We start from the raw sequence: 24,709 nt of genomic DNA, 5'->3' as shown, positions 1-24,709 counted from the left end.
ACATGAATATCAAACACTTTCTATAACGTAGGCTTAATTATATTATTGGTCTTGAATGTTACGTGTATAATTAGTACCTGATATTAAATATTGTATACAGTATACATTACCTTTCTTTACTGGAGTAGCTTATATTGACTGTTAGTAGTCTTCTCTTCTCTTATCTTGTACTCCCTCTAGTCTGATCTCTCAGTAAACATGATTACAGTAGGCATTGCATGATCACTAGTACACGTACAAGTGCATCTTCATAATTGTATATAATAAGCTACTCACTAGTAACACATTTCCATATATGACCATAAATATTTTGAATTTCGAATGTGTATTGTGTATGCCAACTGTACATAGTTGGTGAGTAGGAGTCAACTTGTATGTTGACAATATTTGTGTGCATGTTTATTTAATTCTTTTAGCGTAGCTCCCTATAGCCTCAACTTGTTTTCATCTTTTTGCTCCTCATATGTAATTGCAATCTCTTATTTATAAATCATATTAACTTTCCAATGGAAGTGTGTTTGTAAGTGACATTGATGCTCACCAGCTGATGATAGAACTCAACTAATTTAAAAGGATATTGCGTTGTTCCCTTGTAATGAGTGTGCTAAGCTGATCATACAGTCTGGTGTCACTGAGATATTATACGTCAGTGATAAATATCATGATACTGATCACATGATTGCTAGCAGGAAACTATTGGACATGGCTAAAGTTAAATACAGGTTAGTAGAAATATCATAATGAAGTAATATACGATTACATGTGCATTTAATCACTAGTTATAAATTTTTTAATTATTGTAATTACTAATTATAGATTTTAATTCTATAGTAAGCTGTTTTCTCTTGTATAATCACTTGTACAAAATTTCTTTAAACTCTATTTAATAATAAATAAACTATAATCTGTTATATAATACAGAACTCACCTTTTCTAACCTCACACTCCCTAATACACATGTAGGTATTAATGTTACTCAATTTTTAAATTGTTGCTAACCTTGTAAGACAACATCTTAATATTTTCCTAGCATTTATGTCTCCTGCATCTTTATCATACACTATTTCACTGATGCCAGATTGTACTATAAGTTTAGCACATACATTGCACGGATATGAAGTGACATATAGTGTACATCCTCTAACTATTGGTCCTCCTATTATTGCCTTGTATTCAGCATGTGCAACTATTGTAAAGGAATATGTAATGAATGTATTGTGTTTGTTGATACTAACTATATCCTCTCTGATCTTCTTCCTGTAAAATGTCTTGGAGTTTCATATCTTCAGGGTATCCACTGTATCCAACTGCCATTACTTGGTTGCTAGGTGACACTATGCATGCTCCTACCTAAAAAATATGTGTATATACATGTACATGTTCATTGACATGTGCAATTAATATATTAGTTAGAATCTCACTGCATCTTCTGGTTTTCTATCATATTGTCTTGGTTTTTTTCTTGACAGTATTGCTATTCCCATGAAGAATTCTTCCCATGTTATGGCATTTTTATATGGCATATTAATATCATCAAACTCTTTCTCTGCTTCTTTTTGCTTGGTCTTTTGCTGCTCGGTTTCTCCTTCTTGCTCTGACTCTTCTGGTTCTCCTTCTTGCTTTGGTTCTCCTTCTGATTCTCCTTGCTTGGTTTCTCTTTCTTGTTCAACTCCTTGCTGCTTGAGGTGTTGTTTTCTGTGTAACTCCTTTGCCTCTTCTATTCTGTCATTAAGTTTTTTTGCCACTCCATCTTTATTTGATATTGGCAGCTTTCTAAATTTTTACAAAACATTCACATTATTACAACTATTAAGGACTATTTGTAACACTGACACTATAATACTGCAGTAACCATAATTTGTTTGCTACTTATAGTTTTATAATATCATTATACCTTGTTTCAATTGTATTAGCTCCAAAAAATGTCTCTGCTGTCTTTATGTCTGATTCTTTTTCTCTTTCCTCTTTTCTTGTGACCATGCAGTAAACTACTTCTTTTATTCCAGCTAGTTGTATTGCACGAGCACAATCTTCATCAGGTTTTAGTGTTACGTATATTGTACAACCATCAAGTTTATCTTTGGTCCTATTTGTAATAGCATTAACGGCTGCATGAACAACTATGAACTAGAATAATGTATGTTATTTCATTTGTGCTAGATTACCAAAAGGATATTTGAGTTTTGAATCTTTGTCTTTTTTTTCTTTTAGTTTTTGGCTTGCATTCTCTGATAATCCTTTCCATGAAAAAATTTTGTCATTATTACTTCTTCCTTTAACTGAAGGCATTGAGTTGTATCCAATCCCAACTATTTGATAAGATTTAGTGTCGACAATACAAGCACCAACCTGTGTAATCATATTGTATAATAACTATAATAGTCATTATTAGCTTACTGGTGTGCTTGGATCTTTACTTCTTAAAGCAGCTAAACAGGCTATCTTCATGTAATATTCATCCCATTGTTTACTCCTTTTTATTTTAAACTCTCTTACTTCAGCTTGTATTCTTTCTATTGTATCTTTCTCTGTAGCTTCTTTTAATATTCTTTTAACATTCTCTGTTCGTAATTTTAATGTTTCTTTTACATCATGAGCTTCAGCTTTTAACTTTTTTGCTTCATCTATTTCTTCATTTAGCTCTTTTGCTTTGTCACATAGTCTCTTTAATCTTTCTTCATTTTGAATAATTTCTTCCTCTGTCTTATTCATTGCTTCATTATTTATTTTTTTGATTATTTTATTGTACTCTTCCTCTTCTTTTTTAATTTTTTTTTCATCTTTAATTTTTTTGATTTTTTCTTTGTACACTTTTGTTTGTCTCTCTATTTTCATTTCTTTTTCTTTTTTTATGCTTTCCAAATTTTTGTTATGATCTTTACCTGTATCATGTCTTTCTTTTGCTGTTACCACATTTTCCATTTCTGTTTTTATTTTTTTATATTCAGACTCCATTTCATCTTTGACTTGTTGCATTTGCTTGATGTATTCTGGTGTTTTATCTCTTTCTTCCCATTGTTGTATTTCATCTTCTATTTTTTTAATTTCTTTTTCCATTTCATCTTTTGTTTCTTGTGCTAGTCCATCATCTTTTGTTTTTTGTGTTATTTCATTTGCCATATCTAAGTAAATCAATACTGTTACACTTACAGTATAAGTTTATAATATATTATTTCATGCTGTTTTTATATAATAGACAATTTATTCCTTCAATAAAGACACTAACAATAGATTTCTCATCTATTGATGATTGTGTGTATAATCACTGGACACAATAAAGGACTAATACAATGAATATTAAACACTTTCTATGTAAGTTAAAACTTATTGAATTTGACCTTAACATTTAATGTGTATTGTATTATGTATGTTATGTTAATTTGCTGTTTTATTAATTGTTGGTTTTTACTTATTCATTTCTTATTCTCATGCACTAACCTGTCCTGTCCTATAGTCTCACTATTTCTTGTTACAGTTCTATACAGTGTGGCCTAATATTAAATATTGTATACACTATACATTACCTTTCTTTACTGGAGTAGCTTATACTGACTGTTAGTAGTCTTCTCTTCTCTTATCTTGTACTCTCCCTATTGTCTGATCTCTCAGTAAACACTAGTGGGTAGCTTATTATATACAATTATGAAGATGTACTTGTACGTGTACTAGTGATCACGCGATGCCTACGGTAGTCATAGCACATTACCATATATGGTCACAAAATATTTTGAATTTTGAATGTGTATTGTGTATGCCAACTGTACATAGTGACAGTAGTATTGATGAGTAGGAGTCAACTTGTGTGTTGACAATATTGATGTGTTTATTTAATTTGTTGTTCATTTAATGTTATTTTTGTTGGTTTAAGTAATAGTATTATGTGTAACTAACATGTACATGTAGTATGTACTCCAGTGAGGGACATTAATGAAATAAACTGTCTTCTTTTATTGAAGTAGCTTAGCCCATGCCTTTTTCTAAAATGGCTAAAAAATGAACCCTAATTTTTATTACATTTTCTGATACACATCGATGTCCTTATGCTATGTAGAAAGTTAGAATTGATTCCGACTTATAGCCCATGCTTTGTCCAAAAAAATGACTTTAATAGAATTGTTTTAATAAGTAAAGTGATATCAACAAACTAATATTGCATTGTAAAATACCCATGAAATAAAAAATATAAATATTATACTAATCAACTTTTCTGTGGAGTTATATTTGTAAGAAGTGACAATGATTGCTCACCAGCCGATGATCTACTTACATTTAAATTATTTAAGTTATTATTATTATTATTATTATTATTATTATTATTATTATTATTATTATTATTGCTATTGTTGTTGTTGTTGTTGTTGTTGTTAGTATATTTGCACCTATACCTACACAAGAGCTCCCTTCTCAGTATCCATAGTAACAGAACCACACCCATAATCTGGAAGCAAATCACTCGTAGTATAGCCGTCATAAAAAACATAAAATGATTATCAGTTGCATGAGGGTAACATGATGATACATGCTTATGCACTATGAATTGAAGATAGTTAATTTCAGCATCTCTTTGATACCAGTATTGATGCAGGTAGCACATAAGCAGTAGGCCCATTACCACCAACTGTAGGACACTGTATATACTGACCCTTGCTAGCTGAGGTATGGTGACTTCTTCATTCCTTGAAGAGAGATATAGGCTGTTACGATGTCTCCCTTTCTTGCAATTAATCCAGAATCCTAATAGTAGTAGCATGCTATTAAAAGTCAGTGATACACTAAGTGGCGTTATGATGAAAGCTAGCTGATATAGACTCTCATTCCTTCTACTAATCCAGCATGTCATTTCAGTGGTGCTGCCTGATACTGCATTTAGATATGCTGCAGTGAACAGGAATGGTATTGGTATGCTCCAACCTGCTATGTGACTGATGATGTATAAGTATTTCTTTTTTGTTATCTTTCTTTTTATTGATGTCACCAACCACTCGATTGTTATCACAGTCCACCATGAGAGTATCGAGAGAAATGAATAATAGAGTATTGCAAATATTGTTAGACAGAATGGATTGTCTCCTCCATCTTGCAGCAGTATGGATTCATTGAAGTGATTCTTGTATCTATCATCACAATGCAATCCCTCACTATCACTGCTACTATTAGTGCTGGACATTGAATTGAAGGTTCCATATAGACCTGATATTAGCTGCATTGTTGATATTACTAGCTGGAGTCCTGCTATGTAGTATATGGGAGCCTCTGGGTGCTTTATTTTGCAATAGTTTATTAAGTAGAGGAATAGGATTATGCATCCAGTGATGATGCTGAGACAAGATAGAACTAGGTTGCTGTAATGGAGTATGTCCACTTGCTCTTGGCTGAAGAATGCTCCATTGCAAGGCTCTGAGCAGTTGTGGAGGGTTCCAAAGACTGGCTGGGATGCTTGGGAGTGATATGGGATCAGTTTCCCGCTGCAAAGCACAGAGGCGTTTGTTAGACTGCAAGATAATAGCCCAGACATGATAACAAAAAATAATTATTTTTTAAAATACAAAAAGAGGCGTTCCTTGAAGTAACGCCCACTTTAAAAAACAAGCCCCACCCCTTTCTATGAATATCATTATAATTTTCCTGCACTGAACGACAATGGCCTCTCCTCCTCTCTTTTACAAGTAAACTTTTATCTGCTGCAACTGTATCCCTCCACTCTCTCTTCTCTCTCGTTGCCTACAGGTAAGCATACATGTACTCATGTACTAATATATCCCAGCCTTTAACTTTACCTATAATTACCTTTCCAGCACAGCCATGGCTATAATAATATTTGATTTTTACTGTTTTTGGTAAAGTTTTCCCATTGGGTCTCGTTCACACTCATTTACAGTGTATAAATTGTAGTTGTAATCCATTAAGCTGTTGTGTAAACGGGTACAGAGTCTGGTGCCTCTAATCAAGCCTTATAACCTCCCAAATGATTTCATATCCAGTCCCAAGCTTCCTTGATGTATATTTACTGGTATTCCAATAGTACAGTTAGTCTTTGTTGCTTTTGATGCTTTTTTGATGGCAGCAAGTTTGTCAATAATCATAGATGATGTTTTAAATATTTTTGAAGTGTTTCATTGCACATTGATTATACAAGTATTTCTGTTGTTTATTTAAGTAATTGCCATTATACTGAAATTATGTGTACATGCGCATGCACTAGTAAAGCATGCTATAATAATAATACATGTGACGTACATGTAGACTTGCATGTACATGTACATGCAGTGTATCACTGTATGTATGCATAGTAGGGAGATGATGTTGAAACTAAAACGAAAGTATAAGTTTTATTTTAAGAAAAATCAACTTTATTGAGTACACGAGTTTATAGATAATGATGGCTGATTGTTATGTTTATCAATGACACTATCAATACATAATAGTCCATATATACATGTATGTATCTATGTTACATACATGTACATGTATATATGTACTACATATTAGGTGCATTTTATACATGAATGTACATTACTATTGGTCCATATTTAAATTGTGTACATACACTTAAAGACATATCAAACACATTTTGATACTTTTATTATATACATTGTACATATATTATGTACATGCATGTATTCATTGTGTTGCATGTTGCACATTTGCTTGCACGTTTCTATATTTACCAATTCCTGCTATCATTTGGCATACTAATTATAAACTGTTTTTCTATAAACTTAATTATAAGAGACACACACCAGTAGTACACGTTTTTCCATACATGTACATTTATGTATACATTTATAGTGTGTGTGTGTGTGTGTATGCATATAAAGAAATGGGCTTCCTATACAGATAGTACAATGAAACCATTGTGACCCACTTGAACAATGTTAATAAGCTATTTTTATATTCAATATCATTTTATAATTTAATAGCTTAATGTGAGTGTTCCTACTTATGTTTTCAAACAATACTACAAGTGTGAGGTACATTTTATGAACATTTGTTCCATTGGCTGGAGTCATACCTTTATAACTGTTCAATGTCCTTCTACTAATGTTTTAATAATAATCATTTTTAGTTTTTAATCATCTTTTATTGCTTATTATTATCATTATTATTATTATTATTTATCTTATCTCATTTCAGTTTCATGAATTCCTTCTACTTCTCTCTCACCCATTCCAATTATGCATAGCCACTGTAGTACAGTACAATATGATGCTCTACTTTGTGTTTTGGGCTATTTCTATTGCTTGTCAGTATTTCCTATTTCTTGTTAATGTCTGCCCATTTTGTTGTGAACCAGTGCGTGAACAACAGCCTCACTTTATCTCAAACACTTGAGGTATTTGTGTAGTTAAAACCAGTTTAGTATTATAATATTCATTGTAGTTTGTATATTGTATAATGTTAGTCTCTGTCTCCCTCAAGAGATGTGGAGTGTAATATATTCCACTTTTGAATGTGCCCTTTGATAATTTAAGTTAACAACAATGTAATTACAATTAGGGATTTTAAATGTGTGTGTGTGTTTATATATTTCCTATTTCATTTAGCGTTCAAGCTTTGTTATGTCTGCTGAAAGGCCAAGCAGGAATGATGAAAAAACATCAGAGGTAATGAAATAAATAAATATACTATTATTATTATTATTATAGTCTCCTAAGGGGAGAAAGGGTCGTCCTATTCCTCCACCTCCTCTTAATCCCCCGCCCACTCGTCCGGCCCGTGACTCCACCCCCTTGAGAATAGAACAGAGAATGACTGACGATGATGAAGAGGATCAACTCGAAATGGAGGACATCATGTTAGTGGAACAAGACCCCGGAGACGCTCAAGAAGAAGAGGAAGAAGAGGGAGGAGAAGGTGAAGGATATTCTTATGCTAGAGAAAGACTAAGAGCTTCAACTAGAGTCAGGGAGGCTTCCCCAAGCCCAGAGAGAGACGAAGAAGAAGGGCCTCACCCTGACTCTGATTATGCTAATATATTCCCTGACGTTTCTAATAAAGCCAGCGACGGCGATTACATGAACGTCTACGAGGAGAAGGAAAGACGTAAACGACCGCTTTCCAATTACCTCAATGTGGCTCCACTACCAGAGTCACTAGAGGCTACAAAAACGACCGGTCAATCAACCAGTAATACCGAGACTGAGAAGGTTCCTCACCCACGCTACGGTAAACTCCCTCGGGCTCCTGCCCGCCCACCGCCTGGTTTTAAGAAAATGCCCCCGGCCCCTGTACAGATTAAAAAGCGAGAGAGCATGGAAGAGGGTAGCATTCAGCCACACCCTATTCCTCCGCCCACTTTCAAGAAACCGGTCAAACGGGTTAGCTCTGATGCTTCGATTCCTCCAAAGCCTCAGAGAGCATCACTGGCTGATATGAAGCCGGTTAGAACTCCTACTAGCGAATTTGCCGATTTATCAAAACCAGTCAAACCAGTTAGGATCCAACCCACCGACACGCCTGTTGATCACAAACCAGTCACAGTGGTCAGGTCTTCGTCTAGTGACCTGTTACCTGCCGATTTGAAACCAGTTAAACCAGTTAGACTATCTGTTGCTGAATCCGAGTCTAAACCAGTTGCTCCTGTCAAGCCACCTCGGGCAAGGAATACTGATGGGATAAAATCACCATCTTCCCCACCTGTGGCCTCTAAACAGGAAGCCACGCCCACACCTAAGGAAGCTACACCTCCAATGATTGAAACCACACCTCCACAGGAACAGGTAAAGAGTGAAGCCATGCCCACCCACGCGGTTCGTCTTGACTCAGGATTACGTCAGAAATCAGCTAGTGTCACTGACGTTAATTCCGTACAAGCAAAGATCAAAGAGCCACGCCCTCAATCTGGTGACCAATCCCCCATCATTATGCCGTCCAAGAGGGCCCCGCCCCCTCCCCACACTAGACAGAAATCAGCCGACAGTTCTACTCCTCCTTCATCAAAAAAAGAAATAGTTTCTCCGAACACGGGACGTAAAGTCGCACCTGCAAGAACGGCCCCTCCCCCTCCAAAACCGGGACCTCTCCCACCTCGTCCTAAAGATACAACTCAAGCGACCAATGGGAATAGCCCGTTACTTGAAACAAAGAAATATTCTGATAGCTCATCTAGCTCTTCTCTTCATAAAAGGAGTCCATCGCAAGGTAAAACTGAAGAAACGACGACTCCTTCTGGTCAGCCTCCGCCTCCTATTCCACCTAAAGCTGTTGTACCAGCAGCAGCTGAAGGAGAGGAAAAGAAAGAGAAACAGCAAGAAATAAAAGAAGAAAAGAAAGTGACACTTCCACCAGTTGAAATTAAAGGAAACGAATCGACTCCTAACAAGAGGGAATCTTTAGCATCCGCCCCTATTCCTGTTAATAAAGAGGTAGGGATGCTATTACTGTACAATGTACATGTATGTATGGGTGTACATGTACATGTACATGTATGTAATGTACGTGTATGTACATGTAAGTGTGTGTGTGTTTTAATTTGTACGGATATTGTCTGCAGAGTTGCTAAATGGTGCACTGTATTGTGTGTAGGGTTTACAGTTATTCATTAGGGAATGAGAGATGTCTGTTTGGAAATAGAAAGTTAATAATTTGGAGCAACTCGTGTGGTTTGCTTTATGGCCATTTCTTTTCATTATGTATACAATTTCTGAAAATACTATGCAGCTATTGTATTAACCAAATTTACTGTAATGATGTCCTTATGCTATATAGAAAGTTTGAGCTGATTTCGACTTAAATTTTTCAAGTTATGAGTATTTTAAAAATAGGCCAATTTCAGAAAAATGCCCTGTACTATAAGCCCATGGTTTTTTCCAAAAAATGGCTCCGAAATGACCCCCAATTTTTATTACATTTTCTGATGCATATTGATGTCCTTATGCTATACAGAAAGTTTGAGCTGATTCCGACTTAAATTTTTCAAGTTATAAGTATTTTTTAAAATAGGCCAATTTCAGAAAAATGCCCTGTACTATAGCCCAGGGTTTTTCCAAAAAATGGCTCCAAAATGACCCCCAATTTTTATTACATTTTCTGATACATATTGATGTCCTTATGCTGTGTAAAAAGTTTGAGCTGATTCCGACTTTAATTTTTCGAGTTACGGCCATTTTAAGAAAATGCCAAAATTTTGAAAAATACCCAAGGCTATAGCCCATGGTTTTTTCCGAAAAATGGCTCCGAAATCACCCCCAATTTTTATTACATTTTCTGATACATATTGATGTCCTTATGCTGTGTAAAAAGTTTGAGCTGATTCTGACTTTAATTTTTCGAGTTACGGCCATTTAAAGAAAATGCCAAAATTTTGAAAAATACCCAAGGCTATATAGCCCATGGTTTTTTCCAAAAAATGGCTCCGAAATCACCATTAATTTTTATTACGTTTTCTGATACATATTGATGCCTTTATGCTATATAGAAAGTTTGAGCTGATTTTGACTTAAATTTTTCGAGTTATGAACATTTTTAAAAATAGGCCAATTTTGGAAAAATACCCTGTACTATAGCCCATGGTTTTGTCCAAAAAATGGCTCTGAAATGACCCCCAATTTTTATTACGTTTTCTGATACATATTGATGCCCTTATGCTATGTAAAAAGTTTGAGCTGATTCCGACTTAAATTTTTTGAGTTACGGCCATTTTAAGAAAATGCCAAAATTTTGAAAAATACCCAAGGCTATAGCCCAGGGTTTTTTTCCAAAAAATGGCTCCGAAATGACCCCCAATTTTTATTACATTTTTTGATACATATTGATGTCCTTATGCTGTGTAGAAAGTTTGAGTTGATTCTGATGAGAAATTTTTGAGTTATGGCCATTTTAAAAAATACATGCACATGTACACTGTATGTTCCAATTTCCTAATTCATGATGACTATAGGCAACTGATAAAATACATAATGATATCATTATTGTAATAAGCTCTCTCTCGCTAATCATTTTTAGTGGAATTGTTTAAATAAGTGAATCATTACTAGTGATATCAACAGACTACTATTGTATTGTAACACTATGATGATTTCACTCTATAATTTGAGATTGCCCTGATTGGACGTCTGGGCCTAGCTCTCTTACCATGACAACCAGCACAATGCTTATAATAATTTCAATGCTACAAAAAACTAATAATTATTAATAAGCCAATATCGATAAACTAAGGTATCGTAAGTTGGAAGGATTTTAATTAAACAGATTTTAATTAAACGAAAGCTAATCAAATGAGGGGGTGTGTGTGTAGGCACTCATGTATGCTTTGTGTGGGTGTGTATAAATCATTAAAGTGGGTGTGGTTATCTTCATTGTTTTCCAGCTGAGACTTAAAGTGTTATTCATACAGTTTATTATATTCTACTACGTCTCTTTCTCTTTCCTTCTCTCTCTCACTTTTTCTCTCCTTTCTCCTTATTCTCTGTTTTTTGGTGATGGTTCTGTAATGCAGTCAATGAATGGCAGTGAAGAGAGGAAGATGAAGAAGGCAATCAGTGAGGGAGCATTGGCTAGAATGGACTTGTTCAGTGTTGAGCTACAAAGAAGTAAGTATATAAGATCCAATCTTAATTCTTTTCTCTCTCTTTCTTTCTTAATTATCACAGATATTACACATAGACACACACTTAAATTTATTGTAGTCAATTTTCTTTTAAGCTGTCATTTCATTTACTCTTTTCCTCTCTGTTTAATTTTATTTTTCTCTTTTTTTCTCAGTTGAGGGCCAGGGGTTTGGGTTACACATAGCTGAAGGATATGCCCAGACTAGGAAGGGACTGGAAGTTGGTGTCTTTGTTAAAGAGATTGTACCCGATTCTGCTGCTGATAAAAATGGGCTGTACGTTTTTAATCAATTCAATTGTATTAAATTACTTTTTTGTTATTTATTTTTCTAGTGTACGTGAATCAGACATGTTGGTTGAAATTGCAGGCGTATCAATGGTTGGCTCTACACTTGAAGATGCTGCTAGAGTATTGAGGAATGCAGGGAAGACTGTTAGGTAAGGGAAAAGTGAATAAAAATTGTAGAAGAAAGTATAATAGCATAGAACATAAATTATTTTTAGTAATATTCTATTATATGTTTAGGTTAAAGGTTGGAAGAACACTTAGCAATACTTCAAAGGTAATTTTTATTTTTTATTTATTTTTCCTACAAATTTCTATTCTCACACACTCCATTGGTTCATCAATTCCCATTCTGTTAGTGTTTTGTTAATTAAGTGGGCGTGGCCGCGGTAATTAATTAAAACAATTTTATTAGCCACAAGCACAAGGAAGTTGGTTGAGCTCGTTCTTCCTCTCCCCCTCTCTCTTACTCGCCCTCAATCTCTTGGCTCAAGCCCTTAGCTGCTCTCTTTCTCCATAACTCTTTTCCCCTGGACAAAGGATTCCCAATAGCAGCCTTATAAGCGAGCCATTAGCACGCCATCCCTCGACCCTTTGTCTGGTAGAGCCATTAAAAACGTGGTCCTGGTATAGTAGTGTAGTCTATGGGAGATAGTTCTAAAGAAATGGAGGTAAGGGAGACATGGGTGTGCTTAGAGCAAGGCCTGGGCTGGTTTTTGTCTTTTAAAACATGTATATAATAGTTGCTAGTTTTACCAGCTGCTGGTGCATTAGTACCTGTCTGTGTGTGTACTATTGAAAAATAAACTGTTATCATTATCTCTAAACTTGGTGCCTTCTCTCCTTTTTTGTAGGAAAGCAACGAGAGTTTAAAAGAAGAAATATCGTCCATCAAGAAAGAGGTACATATTATTTTATGTTATATTTATCAAAAGTTTTGACAAGTATATTTGATTTTAAGCATAAGATTTGAGGAGCCAAGAACAACAGAATCTTTCCATTTAGCACTTGTTTGCGTATGCATGTACATGTACATGTATATGTATGTATGCTTGTGTGTATGTGTTATTTTGTAATTGGCACCATGAGACTTAAAACTGGCTAAGAATTAGAAGTCATACTGTATCCTACGTGCTAGTTTTGAAACTAGTGCCAATAGTACTGATTGTATATAATAATAATAATGATAATAATAATGAAGATGATCCTTATAATAAGTATTATGATTGTGTTTTATTGTCTGCTATGCCTTGTTTAATAATGATAACAGTGATATCAAAATAATAAATAATGATAATAGGATAATAGGAGGAATACATTACATAATTGTTTGTACTGTATTATTCATAACAAGAGTGGACAATTATGACTGCAGCAGTACCCCCAGTCTACATTATTGGAATAATTAGTATCACATCAGTGTGTGTGTGTATTATCCACTCCCTCTCATGTCTTACTATATATGAGCTTGTCTCTATCTAAACACATTCTTTTATTTAAGTCTTAATTGTTCTTAATTCACTCACTTTGCACTGTATACTTGTTGATGACTATTTATGGACTGATATCATTGCATACCTTTAATTAATACCCTTGGTCACTTTCCTTCATCCTCTCTCTCCCTCTTTTTCTCTCTTTCTCCCTCCCTCTCTCTCTCTCTCTCTCTCTCTCTCTCTCTCTCTCTCTCTCTCTCTCTCTCTCTCTCCCTCTTTTTTCTCTCTCTTTCCTCCATTAGTTAAAAGAGAGCCAAGAGACAGTAACTGATTTGACACAAGCTTTGGCAACCGTCACAGTTGACAAGACAAAAGTCAGTAAATTAACTCAGTAAAACTTCTGTATACCCTTATACACCTCACCTTTTCTAACCCCAACGACTCACCACAATATACTTGTATGCAATTATACATACAGTATGCAGTTATACACTCAAGGGAGTCTTTGATTGTATTTATGTGTGTACAGTATGTGCCTCAGTTGTTGTTAGTGATATTAGTGTATAGACACACAGTTAGGTATAGCACTATGATTTGTGTATGTGAATAACGTGATGTACTACAGTCTGTGTATGTGTGTTGTTGCTCAATCCTATAATGGTAACCCTCTTTGTATTTGTGGCTGATTGGCAAGCAAACTAAACTACAATAATGCACTGTAACTTGTGTGTTGTATACTCTCTGACCTTGTCACCTTGTATTGACCCTTTTTGTTCCCCCTCTCCTCTCTCCCTCCCTCTCTCCTTCCCTCTCCCTCCCCCTTTCCCTCTCTCTCCCCCCTCTCTCTCTCTCCCTCTCTCTCTCTTTCTCCAGTTGGAGATTAAAGTGAAGAGTTTGACTGAGAAACTGAATTCCTCTGGTGACTCAAAAGACAACGAAGCTAGTGAACTGAAAGCCAAGGTAAGCTTTGATGCAACAAATATGTGTTGTCTTTTAAATAACACCGGGCCACGACTATAATTTCAACTGGCATTCTTATACGCATCATTATAACACGTTCTATTTAATGCCCCACCAATACAACGACTTTACTTTTAGTTAAAGGAGGCTACAGAGAAACATGAAAAGGACTCTAAGGAGATACAGTCGTTGAACAAGAAGGTGACCTCTTTAGAGTCTGACCTTAACGAAGAGAAGAAAGAGAGTGAGAGACTGAGAGAGGAACTAGCAGCCGTGAAGTCAGAACTGGACAAGGAAAAGCTTGAGAAGAATAAAACAAGGTAAGTACATGTACAAGTGTCTTGGTGTGTGTGCATATCGTTTTACCAATTTAAAAACAAACAATGACATTACCAGTGTCAACAGTACTGATGGCATTCCTATGATACCTCATCTCTCTCTCTCATTCTTCTTCATCTTTCTCATTTTTCTCTGTCTCTTAGCGATGCTGAAGAGGAAGTCACCAAGTTAAAGGAACAGTTGACCAAAGAGAAGAAGGACAAGGAGCTATCCACCAAAAGGTCAGTAGCCACGCATTATATTGATATTAGCATATCATACGACTTAATCACTTGGCAAGAGAAAGTATGACAGACTGTAGTTACATGTAACTGTAACTGTTTGTGTGTACACATACATTCACTTCTCTCTTGATTCACATGTACATGTGTATGTACTGTACATCATTTTAATAATAATGAAATCATGAAGCTTATTTTTTTATTTGTTTTTCTCTCATAATATACATGTAAATATATATAGCTTATCAGAGAAGATCATAGAATTAGAAAAGAAGTTAGAATCAGCCACACAACAAGAGTCTCAGGATTCTCCCTCTAGCAACGAGGAACTGGTTTCAACACAAAATGAACTAGACAGCACTAAAGAAGAGCTTCAATCCACCAAGAGCATGCTCTCATCAGCCGAGGAGAGACTCGGAGAGGTGGAGGGGAAGTTAGCATCAACTGTCAAATCCCTTGAGGAAACCAAGGAGAAGCTTCGGGTCAGTGAGGAGGCGTTGAATGTCGCTAACGAGAAATTATTAATGTCCGATAAAAATGATACACGTGAAGACAGAAAGAGAAAGAGTATAGTGGAAGAGAAAGAGGAAGAAAATGAGAAAGAGAAAGAAAAGGAGAAAGAGAAAGAAAGGGAGAAAGACAAAGTTGTAGAGGAAAAGGTTGAAGATGCTGTCCAGGATAAACCACAAGAAGAGAAAGAGAAAGAGCCTCAGAAAGAGGAGGAGGAGAAGAAAGAGAAGTCTCCTCTACCAGGAGACACTGAACGGAAAACAAGCAGCAGCTCAACTGCCAGTAATAAAAGTAGAGAGACCACACCCGATGAAGGTAAGCTCCACCTATAACCACACCTATTTACATATACTTATATTTTAGATCCTAAGCCGTTTGGGACATTGAAATTAGCCAGTTCTGGTCAATTGGATTGTTCTGCAAGTCGTGATAGAGCACGTCTCTCCTCACAGCGAAGACGAAAGAAACCATCTCAAGGCCACTTACGTAGCTTAGGAAACCTTTCAATGATATTCCCAGAGAACATGCCACGCCTTGCCATCCAGGAAGAGGAGGAGGGAGGAGGAGGAGAAGCAAGACACAGCATTGCCACACCCATGAAACTCCCGCAGGCTCCGCCTCCTAAAGTTAAACCACGCACTCAGCCAAGAAGGCGGGTATCTAGTCCAGAGCCTGGCGAGATTAAATCCGAGGAGACAGAAAGTCCTAAACCTGCCAAACGACCTATACCGGTTCCTCGTTCGGCCTCTAAAGAGAAGGCAGGCGATGGAGGAGGAGAGCAAAGTGAAGATAAAGGAAAGAGCTCTACTCCGCCCCAGACTGCTAGTCCTAGTAGAGCAAAGAAGCCAGTCCGTACGTCACTCCATGATGATAGCACTCCTCCGGTTTCTTCCAGCCCTGTCCCTCCTACAAAGAAGCCCAAACCTGTTCCCCCTAAGCCTTCCCCTCGTACCAATACCCCCACACAGGACCCGGCCCCTCAGGCGGACCTCCTGGAAGGCCTCAAAAGAAAGGACCCGGCCGAACTAACAGTCAAAGAGAAAATGATGCTAGCACAGCAAGCAATGGCCAAACAGGCGGAGTACAAGTCGAAAGGAATGGCACCTCCTGTTAGGAAGAAAATCGTACCGCTGCCGAAATCATCATCTATAGATGTGTCTGATTCACCAACAAGGCATAAAAGGGAGAGCAAGGCTGAGGATGAAGATAAGAAAGGAGAGGATGAGACTGATGGAGGCACTTTGGAGCGATCTAAGAGCATGGAGGAACTGGATGAAGTGACGCCTAAAAAACAGCCCCGTAAACTACCCCCTGGTGCTTTCAATATAGGAATACCTATGGGTCTACCAGGGGAGATGAGACATCGCAGTTATACAGTGGCCAGTGGCACTAGCACTGATAGTAATGAGTATACACAGAGTACTGAAGAGCAACCAGCTCAAGCTGAGAATGAAGAGCCTAGTGATGATCCCGAGATATCTCGTTCCGATACTCAAGTAAGTGACAAGTCACAGTCTTCGTCTCAGACCACGCCTGGAACCACACCCAAGAAGTCACCTATGACCACACCCATTCATTCCGGAAATGCGGAATCGTCCCCAGAGATCTCCAAAAAGCTTCCTTCTAGTTCCTCAGCTGATAATCTTGATTATTCAGAGGACGAGCTCGACGGCCCATCCCCAGAGATTGACCAGGAGGAGATGCTGAGGGGAGCATCCCACGTCATGTCGTCCGCTACCCCTGACGTAGAGAATGTTCTGTTCTGGTCGCCTGAAGTCGTTGGAATGTGGCTGGGAAACATTGGGCTTGGAAGTCATGCAGGAGCTTTCAAGGAGAAAGGAGTAAAGGGTTACGTACTCTTTGACTTGGATAATACTAAACTAAAAGTAAGCAGGTTTTACTCCAGCGCATTTGCTCAGAGTTTCCCACAAAGCATGTTAAGTATAAGCTAAACAGCATGATTTATGAGCTGTTAACTAGCATTTGGAGCAACTTTAAAAATTTGTAAAAAAAACAAATTTGAAATTGGAATTAGCTCAGAGTTGATACACAACATAAGTGCAATTATTATTATTAATTTATTTCTTTATTTCTTAGAGTTATGGTATGACCAGCAATGATGAGAGGAACACGTTCAAAAAGGAACTGAAAACATTGAAACCGTATGCCGAAAAACTAAAAAAGGAACACGAGAGAAAGCAGAAGGAAGACAAGAAGAGACAGAAAGAGGAAGCCAAAAAGAAAAAGAAGTGATGGAGCAACAGCTAGCCGCCATTTTAATTTGTTTTTATTATTATTATTATTATTTTATATTATTAAAATGATAGCTCACATGTGAAACATTTTTGATTGCTTATTATTATTATTATTATTATTATTATTATTAATTATTATTATTATGATTTCGTTTCGTACTTTCTATTCTCATCATCGCTCTCTGTCTTTGTTAATTTTCTCTCCATCTTCTCATTTTAGTTGTGTTATGATTAATTTATTATTATTATGATCACTTTATAATTAATTACTTCTCAGTCCAATGTACAATGTACATGTAGTGTGGAAAAAATAAGTGAAAAAAAAAACAAGTGATTCATCAATATCATTAATAGGTACATTATGCTACTGTGGGTATTCAACAAAAACTAGCTAGCACTAATTCTGCTGGACATATTGGTCTGATGCTTAGCTCTCTCTTTGGATAGTGATCTTTGTAACTTGTTGAGTCGGAGAGTTTCCCAATATCTATTATTCTTGCGTCGATCGGTTTGAAGTCTTTAGGCCTCATCCCAGTCACTCCAGGGAAAAAGTCCTGGTAGTGAGTGTTGCAGCCAAACTTTACTTTTGGCGGGCCTCGGTAGACCTTGAGCTCTGCTTTGTCACCGTGGAATCGACGAGGACGCACGGTTTTGAATTTAAAATACTCTGACTGGTTAACCGAAATCGGAAAGGGTATCCTTTGATGATGGTAGACAAAAGGGGTTTCTTCCTGTTTCTTCACACGAGGGCGGGGTAGACTCACTGGCTTATAGTGATCATCGTAATGCGTCTTCTTTTGAAAAGGTCCCACGAGTCTCTCGGTCTGGTCCTCTCTCTTGAGAAGGGCCGGTACCTCTACCCTGCCCCAGTGAGGGAAAGCCGTACTTTGCATCGTAATCAATGGGAGGTTGAAACCATTCGATAAAGATATAATCTTGTCTGCTTCCGGTCGACACAGTTTCCTTTTCGGTGGCTGATGGAGCAATGGGAGATTATCGCGTCTGTATTGAGTGATATTCTGCATCCTTCCAGCTTTGATTGGTTCCACTGATTCAACATTTTTCAGTGAGTTGTGCCGAAGGAATGGCATGTCTCTTTCTATGATCTTAGGAAGGAAAGTGTTTTTAGTAACTGTGAGGTCTTCAAACTTTCCTCCTCCGTAGAGTTTACCGTCAGTTGGTACGTAGCAAGTACGAGGTCGAATCGACTTTTTATAGAATTCTCTTTTGGTAACAGTCTCGTCATTGAATTGCCCTGCAAACAAAGGTTTGATAAACGGCTCGCCATAAGGCTTCAAGCGACACTGACTCGTGTTCTTCCATTTAGGAAAGAACTTTTCGTTTGTCGTCTCATAGTGCAAAGAGCAATTGACAATGGTAGGCAGTGTAAGCTCTTTATAAGTTTCAGGCGAGGGAGGAGGCTTGGCTGCTTCTGCATCTGCATGCTGTAAGCGATCAAAAAAATCAACATTGTACGAGGTCTCGTCTTGAAATTTGGAATCGGTTTTGATATACGTGTCATCTGGTTTAAGATTATCCCTCATCTTTTGATAGCCAGGATCAGGGAAAGCCCTCACATAAGTCGTACCGCTCTCTACCTTAGATTTTGGAGGAGCTGGAAGAACTTTAGGATGAAGTTTTATGCCTCTCTTATGATGCTTATAGAGTGTGGGTACATCATAGCCTCTTGCGTTCCCAGCTGTGCTGCAGTATATGAGTCTGTACTCTGTCTGCGGCTCTCCCAAGTTGCTTTGGTGGAACATGGCTTCACCAACGGGTCCATGATGTACTGGGCACTGGTGTCTTTTGCTGCAAAAGGAGGAAACAGTAAGACAGTATACATTACTGGCCCCTCCTTTGGTTTTACTAGCAATATAAACATCTGGGCTCACCTGCAATTACAGAGACCACAGATACAAGGCTTCTCTCTCACGAGTATTACATTATTAGCTAGCGCCTCTTGCTGCTCCCTTAGTCCCTCCATAGATCTAGCAGCAAGTGTGATTCACACCTTCACCTAGCGTCTATTATCACATCGAGATGATTCGACTTGTGATAATTCTTGCTTCTGTTATTTTGAGTAAGTTCCCCCATTTGTCCTCCTCCTTTTCAGCTCTCCCATTTTCTCTGTCTTTTTAAAGGTGACAGGATAATCTCTGCCTCAGATTTCCTAACCTGCCATTGCCACAACACTATAAACTGCTTCTCCAATAATACCTGTCACGTCCCTCTCTCAAATGGTGCCTGCTTTGTAGAGACCTCCCGAGACAAGGGAAGCCCTTTAACCTTTGGTTGCTGTATTAATGACCGAATACTCTCAGACTGTAAACTCTATTTGAGGAGATATTGCGAATCTGGAGACTATTGCAATCAAGACTTGCAGCCAGTTTCAATTACAAGTGGTACGGAAGATGGTGGCAGCAGTACAACTGCTCCAACACTCCCTCCATTAACTTTACCGACCGAGTCTAATAATAATAATAATAATAATAATAATGCAACTAATAGTACGCCACAATCAACTACTAACGAACAGTCAACTGATGAAAGTTAGTGTGGAACTGTTGCTATGTTCACAATGCATTGTGTTTGATTAATGTGTATTGTTTATCATTTTGTCTTCACTCTCAATAGATAACAATGGCACTGAACAACAAGACATGTTGTATTTCTACCTATTCCTGCTGGGTTCCATTGTCCTACTTCTAATGATAGTCTTTGTTAGCATATCAATCATTATTGTGAACTGTAAGATCAAAGAGCTGGAGTTCAGGAAGACTACTATGAATGAAGCCATCATATGAAACCAATGGAGCACTCACGGAGTATATATCTACTCTATAAACATCTGCTCACATCAATTATTATTCACAATCATCATTTATTTCACATTTTGTATTTTATACCACAATCATTGTAATCTCACAAATTCATACAATACACATTCAATCGGAGTAATGATTCTCATGGGGTTCTTAAAGGTTCTAAAAGACTCCATTGAGGAGTGTTTGTGCTTCGTCAAATGTTGTCTCGCGATGTCGAGGATCTAATGTCAGCCATAGAGCAACAGCACATCTCCTTCCTTTAGTAATTGCGGTCACTCCATGCATGTTCTCCTTACCTGCAGAGAAACCAACCATCCTCCCACATTTAGGAGTCACATAGTGCTACTGGCCATTAAACACACCTTGCATAACATTACTGACTTACTTGTGGAGTTGTATCAAATTGAGAATGTGCAAAAAAGAACTTCCCACCTTCAAAATCATCGTTCAAGTACAGAATAGCACTGTGGGTGTATGATAGTGAATAGGAGGCATGGAAAGCATTGTCTATTACCTGTAATCTCTCCACGTGTAAGCTGGTTGTCTCTTATAGCATTCTCCATTATGTTCCTCCTGGACACAATTGTCAGCATGCACCGGGTGGCTTAAGTCATGTCTATCAGAAGAGCCTAAATAGTAATATAAATAATAAGAGTACAAAGGATTGGTGCTGTTCAACATTCATTCTATTGCGTGATATAATCAAAATAGCTATTGTTTAAATGTGTGAACTATGCACATACTTGATAATGCACATACTTAATAAGCCTGTTCTACAGACGAGGTGAGTGTATGAGAAAAAAAGTGGCCGTGACAAATTGAATTGTTCAACCAGAGCAGACCTAACTAGCTCACTGGCATCAAGATAAAGCTGAGCTAGTTCCTTTTTAATTGTTTTTCTCACTGCTCCCTGCAATAATAAACAATTATGATGATGATGATGATGATGATGATGATAATAACGTATTCACTTTAGCAGCATCAAGCACATGAAGTCCTTCAAATTTCTCATGTGGTGTGTGAGGTGACTTCCTCTGATATCCATCTCCCTCTACACAATTCTAATAGAATAAATACATAATGCTTTTTAAGATACCCATAATTATTTTTTTATAGTGCTTGGAATCAGCTCAAACTTACATATAAAAACATAATACATTATGTATCAAATAAAATTCATTTTTTTCTTAGAAAGCAATGTGCTTACTTTTGTTAGTTCTAGAAATGATTGACACTGTTCTTGAGTAATCAAATTATCTAGTAAGACTCTGTGCACTCCTCCATGATCTGCTGCTGTCTCAAGAACAACAACCTTTACCCAGAATAATGATGATGATGATGATAATGATTATGAGCTAACTTTATTTTTTGTGTCATCTTCTTTTGATTCTTCTTTTTCAGCAGGTTTCTCTTCAGAAACTTTCTCTTCTTTCATTTCAAATTCTTCCTCTTTAATGACAGGAAACTTATTAAAATCTTCCTCAAGCTAAATGGAATATGATTCTAGTTAGTTTAGGTCTGTATCAATACCAATTCTTCGTCGTTTTTATCTTCTTCTGAAACTGGGACATCAGCAATGTCTCTTTTTGAAAGCCTTTCTAGCATGTCTAAAACCTTTTTTTCTTTTTCCATTCTGTCAAGAAGAGATTTAGCATCCTAAATTATTATAATGACAAATTGATGCTTTGCATGATAGTGGGATTACTTCACGCTCAACAAAGTCTTTGATTGTAATCCCTGGCTGCTGCTTGATGTATCCTTTGTTCATGACAGCAATCTTGCTGTTAGGCTCTATCCTCAAGTGAGTCATAACTGCCTTTGCTGCATCTTTCATCCTTTTAACTACACAGCAATAATAATAACATTATCTCTTGCCCTCCCTTTATTAATTTAGGGTACACTACAGTACATTTTCTGATGTCAATTTTTGGAAAAAAACCATGGGTATTTTTTAAAATTTTGGAGTTTTCTTAAAGTGGCTGTAACTTGAAAATTGTAAGTTGGAATCAGTTCAAACTTTCTACAGAGCATAAGGACATCAATATGTATCAGAAAATGTAATAAAAATTGGGGCCTATTTTTTTAAATGCTTATAACTCAAAAAATTTAGGTCAGAATTAGCTCAAACTTTCAATATAGCATTAGGGCATTAATATGTATCAGAAAATGTAATAAAAATATGGGGTGATTTCGGAGCCATTTTTTGGAAAATACCATGGGCTATAGCCTTGGGTATTTTTCAAAATTTTGGCATTTTCTTAAAATAGCTGTAACTCAAAAATTTTAAGTTGGAATTAGCTCAAACTTTTTACATAGTATAAGGACATCAATATGTATCAGAAAATGTAATAAAAATATGAGGTGATTTTGGAGCCATTTTTTGGAAAAAACCATGGGCTATAGCCTTGGGTACTTTTCAAAATTTTGGCATTTTCTTAAAATGGCCGTAACTTTAAAATTTTAAGTTGGAATCAGCTCAAACTTTCTACATAACATAAGGACATCAATATGTATCAGAAAATGTAATAAAAATTGGGCGTGATTTCGGAGCCATTTTTTGGAAAAAACCATCGGCTATACCTTTGGGTATTTTTCAGAATTTTGGCATTTTCTTAAAATGGCCATAACTTCAAAATTTTAAGTCGGAACCAGCTCAAACTTTCTACATAACATAAGGACATCAATATGTATCAGAAAATGTAATAAAAATTGGGTGTGATTTTGGAGCCATTTTTTGGAAAAAACCATGGGTTATAGCCTTGGGTACTTTTCAAAATTTTGGCATTTTCTTAAAATGGCCATAACTTTAAAATTTTAAGTTGGGATCAGCTCAAACTTTCTACATAGCATAAGAACATCAATATGTATCAGAAAATGTAATAAAAATTGGGGATGATTTTGGAGTCATTTTTTAGAAAAAACCATGGGCTATACCTTTGGGTATTTTTCAGAATTTTGGCTTTTTTTAATGGCAGTAACTTGAAAATTTTTGATTTTTACTGCATCATTTGATACACATACATAATGTATCTACGTAGAAAGTTTGAGCTTAACATGTGCTGAGTCATGAATATCTGAACTCTTACTGTTGAAGTATCCATAAGTAAGGTAGTGATAGAAAGATCCAAGGAAGTTGACTCGATGTGTATCATCATCTCTAAAGTCTCCCAGTTTCTCTGGGCAGTCATATTGGCACTGCAAGTACGAGTGATGGTGGCTCCACATTGCTTCAGCAAAAAACTTAGATCCATTGAATTCCTGAGGTCCTTCGCACTCTAACCTGTGAACAAAACAAATTAATACATTTATCATAAAAATTAATTATATCTTTTACCTGCACTTCTCAATTTCTATGTAATACTCTAAAAGTGCTTCTTCAACTTTATCCACCATTTTCTCATACTCGTCGCTATTATACAGAGCCTGTCCTTCGACATACAAGTCCCTGTATGCTTTGCTGTACAGTGGCTTGAAATCAGACTCAGAGAGCTCCTTCAATGACTGATAGTATTCCATGTTAGCTCTTGCAGGACTGCTGCCAGGACTGAGATACAGATGAGTAGCAGCATGTGCAGCACCACCAGTTACATTGTTCAACTATCAGAGAAAAAAGACTCAGCTCATAAGGCATAAGTACAAAAGAGGACAGTAAAATCATTTTAAGCCATTGGGTGGTGTTCATTCAGCTAAAGCTAAGCTAAGGTGCAAATAATAATGAATTGTATTTGTGAATTGGTTCATTATTGCATCTTTTGTTTTGTATAGCAACCTTCACCCATTGGCTGAGTGGAAGACATACAAAATATTATTCCTTACATTGTATAATGAGTACTGTATGAAGATGTGAATCTCTCCACTAGACATGACTTCGTTGATTTTTTTGGATACTTTTTCTGACAAGTTGTATTCTTCGCCCATCAGCTTTTTATTGCATTTCTTTCGACAGGATGACCTCTCAAGTAAAGCATGGAAGAAGTGTAGCTGCTCATCATCGACATAATCACCTGGTATGGAAGCTCTCTCGTCTGAGCATTCCTTGTAGCATGTCTCTTTTGCTTTCTTTACTTCGTTGTAATCCGCTAAAGCTCTTTCTAATTTATCTACTGCTGTTCTCCAGTCCTCTTCGTAATAGGCGCTTGTACCTTCCGCATATAGGACCTGATAACTTCCAATAGCTGATACGGAGAGAACTGAGAAGAGGAGAAATACTACAAGCTGCTGCAGCAGCATCATTGCATTCATTGTGTTTGCTAGCTCCTTTGTGCTTCACAAAAATGGACCGTTGTAAAGTAGCTCCGCCCACAGCGGCGCTGCAAAAGAAGCTCCACCCA

The 24,709-nt window shown here is 36.8% G+C and overlaps 7 protein-coding genes and 1 long non-coding RNA gene across 9 annotated transcripts in view; 3 read left to right on the top strand and 5 right to left on the bottom strand.

Moving 5' to 3' along the window:
* The window catches only part of LOC100639683 (deoxycytidylate deaminase-like), a 25,854-nt gene extending 22,417 nt beyond the window's left edge, over positions 1–3,437 (top strand). The window contains exon 6 of the transcript XR_002188617.1: positions 3,197–3,437. The gene's annotated coding sequence lies outside the window, so the exon portion shown is untranslated. The remainder of the gene's footprint in view (positions 1–3,196) is intronic.
* LOC109589182 (neurofilament medium polypeptide-like) lies at positions 776–2,794 on the bottom strand. Its single transcript, XM_020005308.1, has 8 exons — positions 2,398–2,794; positions 2,166–2,349; positions 1,895–2,120; positions 1,422–1,773; positions 1,236–1,350; positions 1,000–1,186; positions 929–948; positions 776–879 (listed from the first exon to the last, which is right to left on the bottom strand). The coding sequence occupies exons 1-8, from the start codon at positions 2,710–2,712 to the stop codon at positions 854–856; spliced, it is 1,425 nt and encodes a 474-aa protein (XP_019860867.1). The 5' UTR covers positions 2,713–2,794; the 3' UTR covers positions 776–853.
* On the bottom strand, positions 2,839–3,831 carry LOC109589257 (uncharacterized). The gene is made up of 3 exons (XR_002188625.1): positions 3,525–3,831; positions 3,439–3,477; positions 2,839–3,122 (listed from the first exon to the last, which is right to left on the bottom strand). It is a non-coding gene; the product is annotated as an uncharacterized LOC109589257 (long non-coding RNA).
* Positions 3,832–4,099: 268 nt separating this feature from the next.
* Positions 4,100–5,521, bottom strand: LOC100632650 (integrator complex subunit 5-like protein). Its single transcript, XM_003383346.2, has one exon. The coding sequence runs from the start codon at positions 5,513–5,515 to the stop codon at positions 4,199–4,201; it is 1,317 nt and encodes a 438-aa protein (XP_003383394.1). The 5' UTR covers positions 5,516–5,521; the 3' UTR covers positions 4,100–4,198.
* A 113-nt stretch (positions 5,522–5,634) lies between these two features.
* On the top strand, positions 5,635–17,551 carry LOC100639054 (serine/arginine repetitive matrix protein 2-like). The gene is made up of 15 exons (XM_020004755.1): positions 5,635–5,727; positions 7,545–7,604; positions 7,647–9,365; positions 11,438–11,531; positions 11,704–11,824; positions 11,883–11,987; positions 12,076–12,112; positions 12,690–12,737; positions 13,571–13,642; positions 14,142–14,228; positions 14,367–14,548; positions 14,711–14,788; positions 15,030–15,613; positions 15,662–17,184; positions 17,396–17,551. Exons 2-15 carry the CDS (start codon positions 7,560–7,562, stop codon positions 17,549–17,551), a joined length of 4,851 nt encoding a protein of 1,616 aa, XP_019860314.1. The 5' UTR covers positions 5,635–5,727; positions 7,545–7,559.
* A 210-nt stretch (positions 17,552–17,761) lies between these two features.
* Positions 17,762–19,623, bottom strand: LOC100638926 (uncharacterized). The gene is made up of 2 exons (XM_003383395.2): positions 19,446–19,623; positions 17,762–19,362 (listed from the first exon to the last, which is right to left on the bottom strand). The coding sequence occupies exons 1-2, from the start codon at positions 19,535–19,537 to the stop codon at positions 17,931–17,933; spliced, it is 1,524 nt and encodes a 507-aa protein (XP_003383443.1). The 5' UTR covers positions 19,538–19,623; the 3' UTR covers positions 17,762–17,930.
* LOC100632522 (probable serine/threonine-protein kinase MARK-A) lies at positions 19,542–20,482 on the top strand. Its single transcript, XM_003383345.2, has 3 exons — positions 19,542–19,633; positions 19,695–20,102; positions 20,188–20,482. The coding sequence occupies exons 1-3, from the start codon at positions 19,594–19,596 to the stop codon at positions 20,355–20,357; spliced, it is 618 nt and encodes a 205-aa protein (XP_003383393.1). The 5' UTR covers positions 19,542–19,593; the 3' UTR covers positions 20,358–20,482.
* Positions 20,445–24,682, bottom strand: LOC100638799 (prolyl 3-hydroxylase 1-like). 2 transcript variants are annotated; one of them, XM_020005252.1, is made up of 12 exons: positions 24,195–24,670; positions 23,713–23,975; positions 23,465–23,658; positions 22,084–22,220; positions 21,909–22,034; positions 21,739–21,864; positions 21,586–21,690; positions 21,350–21,439; positions 21,138–21,288; positions 20,893–21,007; positions 20,764–20,842; positions 20,445–20,720 (listed from the first exon to the last, which is right to left on the bottom strand). In XM_020005252.1, the coding sequence occupies exons 1-12, from the start codon at positions 24,618–24,620 to the stop codon at positions 20,538–20,540; spliced, it is 1,995 nt and encodes a 664-aa protein (XP_019860811.1). In that variant the 5' UTR covers positions 24,621–24,670; the 3' UTR covers positions 20,445–20,537. The 2 variants fall into 2 exon arrangements, with proteins under 2 accessions (XP_019860811.1, XP_019860815.1); XM_020005256.1 differs by lacking the exons at positions 20,445–20,720; positions 20,764–20,842 and having other exon boundaries at positions 20,916–21,007; positions 21,122–21,288; positions 24,195–24,682.
* Positions 24,683–24,709: the final 27 nt, after the last annotated feature.

The sequence above is a fragment of the Amphimedon queenslandica genome, unplaced genomic scaffold (genome assembly GCF_000090795.2).
Source record: "Amphimedon queenslandica unplaced genomic scaffold, v1.1 AMPQUscaffold_13511, whole genome shotgun sequence".
Classification (NCBI taxonomy): Eukaryota; Metazoa; Porifera; class Demospongiae; order Haplosclerida; family Niphatidae; genus Amphimedon; species Amphimedon queenslandica.
Note: the sequence above shows the minus strand (reverse complement) of the source record. Positions and strands in the feature narration are given on the sequence as shown.

Bases quoted from the DNA above. Each gene is read 5' to 3' on its own strand.
- LOC109589182 (XM_020005308.1), bottom strand. From the start codon at position 2,712: ATGAATAAGACAGAGGAAGAAATTATTCAAAATGAAGAAAGATTAAAG. The intron at 1,774-1,894 runs GTATAATGATAT...GTAAAAATTTAG, and splicing joins GCTAATACAATTGAAACAAG to AAAGCTGCCAATATCAAATA. The intron at 1,187-1,235 runs GTTAGTATCAAC...CCTTTACAATAG, and splicing joins AGAAGATCAGAGAGGATATA to TTGCACATGCTGAATACAAG.
- LOC100632650 (XM_003383346.2), bottom strand. From the start codon at position 5,515: ATGTCTGGGCTATTATCTTGCAGTCTAACAAACGCCTCTGTGCTTTGC.
- LOC100639054 (XM_020004755.1), top strand. From the start codon at position 7,560: ATGTCTGCTGAAAGGCCAAGCAGGAATGATGAAAAAACATCAGAG. The intron at 9,366-11,437 runs GTAGGGATGCTA...TCTGTAATGCAG, and splicing joins CTATTCCTGTTAATAAAGAG to TCAATGAATGGCAGTGAAGA. The intron at 14,549-14,710 runs GTAAGTACATGT...TCTGTCTCTTAG, and splicing joins CTTGAGAAGAATAAAACAAG to CGATGCTGAAGAGGAAGTCA.
- LOC100638926 (XM_003383395.2), bottom strand. From the start codon at position 19,537: ATGGAGGGACTAAGGGAGCAGCAAGAGGCGCTAGCTAATAATGTAATA. The intron at 19,363-19,445 runs GTGAGCCCAGAT...CTCCTTTTGCAG, and splicing joins TGTGGTCTCTGTAATTGCAG to CAAAAGACACCAGTGCCCAG.
- LOC100632522 (XM_003383345.2), top strand. From the start codon at position 19,594: ATGATTCGACTTGTGATAATTCTTGCTTCTGTTATTTTGA. The intron at 19,634-19,694 runs GTAAGTTCCCCC...GTCTTTTTAAAG, and splicing joins TCTTGCTTCTGTTATTTTGA to GTGACAGGATAATCTCTGCC. The intron at 20,103-20,187 runs GTTAGTGTGGAA...CACTCTCAATAG, and splicing joins CGAACAGTCAACTGATGAAA to ATAACAATGGCACTGAACAA.
- LOC100638799 (XM_020005252.1), bottom strand. From the start codon at position 24,620: ATGAATGCAATGATGCTGCTGCAGCAGCTTGTAGTATTTCTCCTCTTC. The intron at 21,865-21,908 runs GTATTGATACAG...TATTCCATTTAG, and splicing joins ATAAAAACGACGAAGAATTG to CTTGAGGAAGATTTTAATAA. The intron at 20,843-20,892 runs GTAATAGACAAT...ATACACCCACAG, and splicing joins TACACGTGGAGAGATTACAG to TGCTATTCTGTACTTGAACG.